The following is a 5,833-nucleotide window of genomic DNA, read 5'->3' as shown; positions in this document are numbered from 1 at the left end:
GTCTGAAACTCTTAACACGTCAGGATGACAATCAAAATGTCAGATATTAAAAGTAAAACACCCATGTAGTTTGTGTTCTAAACAGGCATAATTTAAAAATAATATTCCTAATGGGATTTGAACCATAATACTGCAGTTTCAGAGGCTGATGCCTTACCATTGAGCTATCCAGTCAAGTGATAGTAACTGGCAGCTTTACTTGTCTTATGAGATTCACCATGAAAATACTCACGGTGACAAAAAGTCATTGTGATTCTGATTTGAAGAAAATCACACATCAGACTCACACATCAAAATCAAACATCATTTGAATTTGGCTTGCTTGCAGTCTGTGCATAAGTCCCAATGAGTTTCATTATTATTACAGTTGTAAAAGTCACTTGTCAAAGTCACTTGTCAAAATCACTTGTCAGACAGGGTATTTAGCCTCAAACTGACATCATTCTGAGGTTTGATTTTGATATCTGATCATGTCCTAAAATGGACACTGTACTACAGAGACCCCTGTACAGAAATATTAGGGCTCCAGCGACATCAAATCTATTATACAGAGAATAGCGCTATCTCCATAGCTCTGTACACAAGGACATAGAGATCAGACAAGGTCCTCATATTCAGGCAGCTTCTATTTTACTCCAACCCTCTTTATAAGAACAAGATCAGAGTCTCATTATACCGAGCAGAGAAGCTTCAGGGACAAAGACCCCGTCTGGTCCTAACACGCCGGGGGTCCGGAGTATCCAGCCACAGGGCCCGGATTCTCTCATTTGTGCCCCCAGCGTCTCTTGTAGAATAAATCCCTTTCTCATCCAGTCCTGTAGTAATGACTTTGTTATCAGGTTTTGTAGGAGGGTTCGTCTGACTCCATCATATGTTATCAATATCTGTGCGAGAAACAAGAGACGTCCAAGTGTCTCGCCCAGGGGAAGATATGGGGGAAACTCGGTACCCAGGCCTTTACCTTCTGTGGGATGTCACGGCAGTCGGCTCCCGGGCCCGTACCCTGGGGTCACTCTTTAAAAGGGGGAAGTTATTTATAGGGGAATTGGTGGTTTTTGGAATTTAGAGTTCGGGACGCCACCTGTGGTTCCTGGTAACGGATACCAGCACTGCTTCAGACCGCCGGGGGTGATGGGATGGCAGCTGAGTTGCTTCTGCTCCCCACAGGCGTAGCGGGTCCCCCGGGACAGTCTTAATGGAAGGGATGCAGGTGAGAGGTGGCCCAGTCAGGTCAGGGGAGAATGATCGACACGCACACAGGGGTTTGCTTCAGTACCTTTACTGGTGTAGACAGCAGGTATGGTCCAGGGTACTTGGTAGGAAGGGTTCACTTCTGGACTCTCCCCAGTGAGTGGGTATAAGGCCTCCTGATCCGTTTCTTCCTCTCTCTGAAGCTTCTGACCCGCCTGGAACTGGGCCTAGCTTCTGTACTGTTCACTCTTTCACCTGTCTGCTTGGTGGTAAGAACTTTCCTCCACTATCCCTGGACGCTGGGGCCTTCGTGGTTCCTAGTTCTTTAGATTTTTGTAGCTTCAGGTTGACCAGGGGTCTGGAACCTTCCTGGCATACCGGTTGTTCCTACTGGGCGTAGAGGACCCTGTAGGCACGGACCCAGTGTCTGGCTTGTATTCTGGGGTGAGCCTCAGATGCTCCTCTGCCCCCTTATCACTTCTCTCTCCTTGCCTCCGGCCACACTCGAGGCCCCAGGCTTCAGCACGTGCTTTGGGCCTTCACTTGCCCTCAGCACAGCAGCTGACAGAAGCTGCTTCTTCACTGAGCACAATCTCTGCTCACTAACTAACTAACTAACTAACTCCACCCTTCAGTATATATCCCTAACAGGCTCCCTCTGGTGGTATGAGGTGGAAGGGTGGAGGTGTCTGTGTGTAATGAGGGCCTCTTGTGGAGAGGTCCATCCATGCCCCTTTTGGGTCCTGTGGTACCTGTGAATAGCAGGGTGCCACACAAGCACAGTTTTATTGAGTGTCCAGTGTCAGTTCTTCTCCCGTCTAATAAAGAGCCGTGGTGTCTCCGCCCGAACCTGGGAGTATACAGCTGTATACAGCGTACACACACAACTCCATATATACACCGCTCTGTACACACACGGCTCCATACACACACGATCTGTACACACGCAGCTCTGCTCCGTACGCCTCGTACACACGCGGCTCCGCTCCGTACACCTCGTACACACGCGGCTCTGCTCCGTACACCTCGTACACACGCGGCTCCGCTCCGTACACCTCGTACACACGCGGCTCTGCTCCGTACACCTCGTACACACGCGGCTCTGCTCCGTACACCTCGTACACACGCGGCTCTGCTCCGTACACCTCGTACACACGCGGCTCCGCTCCGTACACCTCGTACACACGCGGCTCTGCTACATCCACACTGTAAACCCCTCCTGACCCCACACATAAACTTCAGCTCATCCAGCACCATGACAACCAGCACAGCAGAGTCCTGCATCCACTGAGGCCCCTGATCATGTGACCCCCTGACTCCTCCCCTCCTGTGACCTCATCACAGGTCCTGTGCGCACAGAACAGCTATATATGTGGTGGCGGCTCTGCAGGTGGAGGTATGTGGAGATCCCCCATTACTGAGCGCAGGGGGCATTAACCCCTTCAGCACGGAGACTCTTTTGGGGTCTCTGTGTGGTGTGAACAGTGAGGTAACAGCTGTGGACAGAATGCGGCTTAGCTGGTTCCGTCCACATTAGATCCATTCAGACGACTGCAGGATGAAGGACAGAAGCGCAGAGAAGTCTATCAGGCACCCCCATTACTAATCCAGTAAACTAAAAGAAAGAAAACACCCAAAAATATTTTTTTTGAAAACAACTCCCCGACAGACAACAGAGGAATAAAGTTCAGAGAAGAAGCTTCATAGAAAGACATTAAAGTTACAGACGTCATTTAACTCTTTGGGATTAAGTGATTCCAGGGAGTAAATCCAGAACACGTCTCTGTAGAAGTTTACTGCGTTGTGATTGTGAATCCGCTGCTGTCGTCTCTTCTAACACCGACCATCGGAGATCAAAACTTTTATCACCATCTCCGGGAAATGTCTGGCCACGGTGGTCTCCCCAAACTTCTGCTCTTCTTCATTCTTTTCTTGCAGCGGCCGCAGTGGATTTCATCCTAGACTCATAGAGCCGAACAGAGGAGTGTTGTTTCTTCAGTCTGATTGTAATTGATCGTGACGTTTGTCCAATGTCCACTTTAAAGAATTTTTTCACTACTTTATATGAACCCCCCAACGTACCCGCCCCCCGGGGCCCAGAAATGTTTCTGTAAATACCTTGCGGTGCCTTTTCTGCCTCCTTGCAGCACTACCGCTGGCCACTCAGAGGCATCACGTGACCCGTCACTGATGTCACGTCAAGTGAGACTAACATCAGTGACGCGCTCCTCGCGGTGGATGCTGGGCTGTGGGAGGGGTTACCCCGTGCATCACACCCAGCATCCCCCGCTCGCTTTCCCAGTGAATGAGGAGAGGAAGAGCGTGCGGTGGATGCCGGGTGTGACGTGCTGGGTAACCCACGCCACAGCCCAGCGTCCACCGTGAAACGTAGAAGTGAGTACCACCTTCTGCAGCCGGAACTTGACGTGACATGAGCGGATGTCAGAGCTGGCTGCAGCCAGGGGTCACGTGATGCCTGTGAGCGGCCAGTGATAGCGCCACTCACAGGCAGAAAAGGCACCACAAAGTATTGAGAAACACTTATGGGCCCCGGGGGAATACATTGGGGGATCATATAAAGTAGTGGACAACCCCTTTAACACAAGGGCACTTTACCGAGTAAATCACACCAGAAATGTAGCAGGTAAAATCCACCAATATCCACAGGTGTCCCATCTAATTGGTGGGAAAACTATCATCTTTAATAATCCTCCAACAGTTCTTGAATGACAAACGCGGAAAAGTGCCCCTTTATGGATTTGAAAGAAAGTCTGTTTAAACACTTTAGCTTAATAGTATCAGCTCTAATAAAATGGTTAGAAAGCGATTTACCCTGAATATTCACAAATTGTGGGGTGGTTTTAAAAATGTTATGTTTAGGGTGTTTTTGTGAATGAATCATGTATTGCTCCCATAGTACAGTGCCCCTTTCTTGGCCCCCACACACAGTATTCTGTTCCCCTAGTACCGCCATCCACCCACACACTGTATAATGTTCCCACAGTACCTCCATCCCCAATTTTATTTTTTGGGGGTGTTTTTCATATAATATATGGAAACCTACATGAAAATGCTAAAAAATTCCTATCCTATCCAGAGAAAAAAAATACATTGTATATGGAGAATTTGGCATCAAATACCTCTTGTGTTGGTGTTCTTACAAACAAGCTTTTATAATGTCTCAAACTTCTGTGTGTGAATAAGACATGAGATCTAACGTGTTAGAAGATGACAGTCCGGGGAAGACGGGAAACATTCATATAGACGGCCGGTAGTGATCTAGTGGGTGACAGGACTCTGGCCAAATATGTTTCTAGAGCCGTAGTTGAAGATCAAAATGTCATCCTCATCATGAAGTAGTTATTTCTCATGTCACGTGTAATGAATATCTCCTGCAGTATTGTTAATGCCGATTCCAGTGTCGGTAAATGAGACGAGAATTAGCAATAAGGAAGATGAGTCTATGAGAAACGTGTTCAGCTACAGACTCCAAGGAAGAAACTGCTTGTTGTCTGTGGCCTAAAATATACAGTATAGGTTTTATTACTAGATGTAAAGAAGAAAACTAAATAGTAGAAAATAGTAAATCTCATATGTTTCCCTTATTATCTCCAGTGATTGTATTATTACTCAGGATTTTTATGAATTTACATCGGCTCATGTTCTTCTCATTCAGGTCTCTACAATATCAGATCCCCTAAATAAGAACATTTTTCTGATTCATTCATTAAGCATGGATATGGACAGGGACAAGATGGCGGAGAGGATATTACACCTCACCCTAGAGATCCTCTTCCGTCTTACTGGAGAGGTGAGAGATTCTGATGACGTCACATTACATCATTCTTATCTATGGGAATAACAGATGGACAGAACTGGAGAGGTGAGGACTCTGGAAATGTCTGTAGTGAGATTTATTAATGTGTCTCTCCATAACTAGGGTTACACTGTAGTGAAGAAGACCTCTAGTGAGCGCTGTCAGGACCCTGTGTCTGAGGAATGGAGAAGACCCCTGAGCCCAATCACAGGGCCTCCACCTCACCCCCTGATACATGAGGACATCAATGATCAGAAGATCCTAGAACTCACCTACAAGATGATTGAGCTGCTGACTGGAGAGGTGACACTGCTGGGAATGAGGAATGCTGGGACATTATACAGTAACACTATGAAGGGATCGGGGGGATGACGGTATCATTTTCTGTGTCAGGTTCCTATAAGATGTCAGGATGTCGCTGTCTATTTCTCCATGGAGGAGTGGGAGTATTTAGAAGGACACAAAGATCTGTACAAGGACGTCATGATGGAGGTTCCCCAGCCCCTCACATCACCAGGTAATAGACAGGACTAAATACACACGACCTATAATTATCTGTATTTAAACAATGAATTCAGTCCCTCTATGTGTTTCCTCCAGATCTATCCAGTAAGAGGACAACACCAGAGAGATGTCCCCGTCCTCTTCTTCCACAGGACTGTAAACAAGAAGATCCCAATGTTCCTCAGGATCATCAGGTAGATGGAGAAAAGGTGTCATGAGATCTCCCCTATGATGTGTAGACAGCTGTGAAGGTCTTGTGCTCAGTCTTGTTTTATCCATCAGTATTATATGTTTTATACTTGTGTAATGAGAACGGTGGAG

General features: G+C 47.1%; 1 protein-coding gene across 1 annotated transcript in view; it reads left to right on the top strand.

Annotated features, from left to right (window-relative positions):
* The first annotated feature begins 2,527 nt into the window (after window positions 1-2,527).
* Window positions 2,528-5,833, top strand: part of LOC141224331 (uncharacterized) — a 149,539-nt gene continuing 146,233 nt past the window's right edge. Inside the window, exons 1-3 of the mRNA XM_073666909.1 lie at window positions 2,528-2,587; window positions 4,868-5,002; window positions 5,132-5,311. Of these exons, the coding sequence (XP_073523010.1) occupies window positions 4,925-5,002; window positions 5,132-5,311 (258 nt within the window). The 5' untranslated portion in view covers window positions 2,528-2,587; window positions 4,868-4,924. The remainder of the gene's footprint in view (window positions 2,588-4,867; window positions 5,003-5,131; window positions 5,312-5,833) is intronic.

The sequence above is a fragment of the Phyllobates terribilis genome, unplaced genomic scaffold (genome assembly GCF_046119375.1).
Source record: "Phyllobates terribilis strain yellow unplaced genomic scaffold, ASM4611937v1 Scaffold_391__1_contigs__length_1789467, whole genome shotgun sequence".
In the NCBI taxonomy this organism is placed as follows: Eukaryota; Metazoa; Chordata; class Amphibia; order Anura; family Dendrobatidae; genus Phyllobates; species Phyllobates terribilis.
The sequence above is the reverse complement of the archived record's forward strand: the minus strand, read 5'-3'. Positions and strand labels throughout refer to the sequence as shown.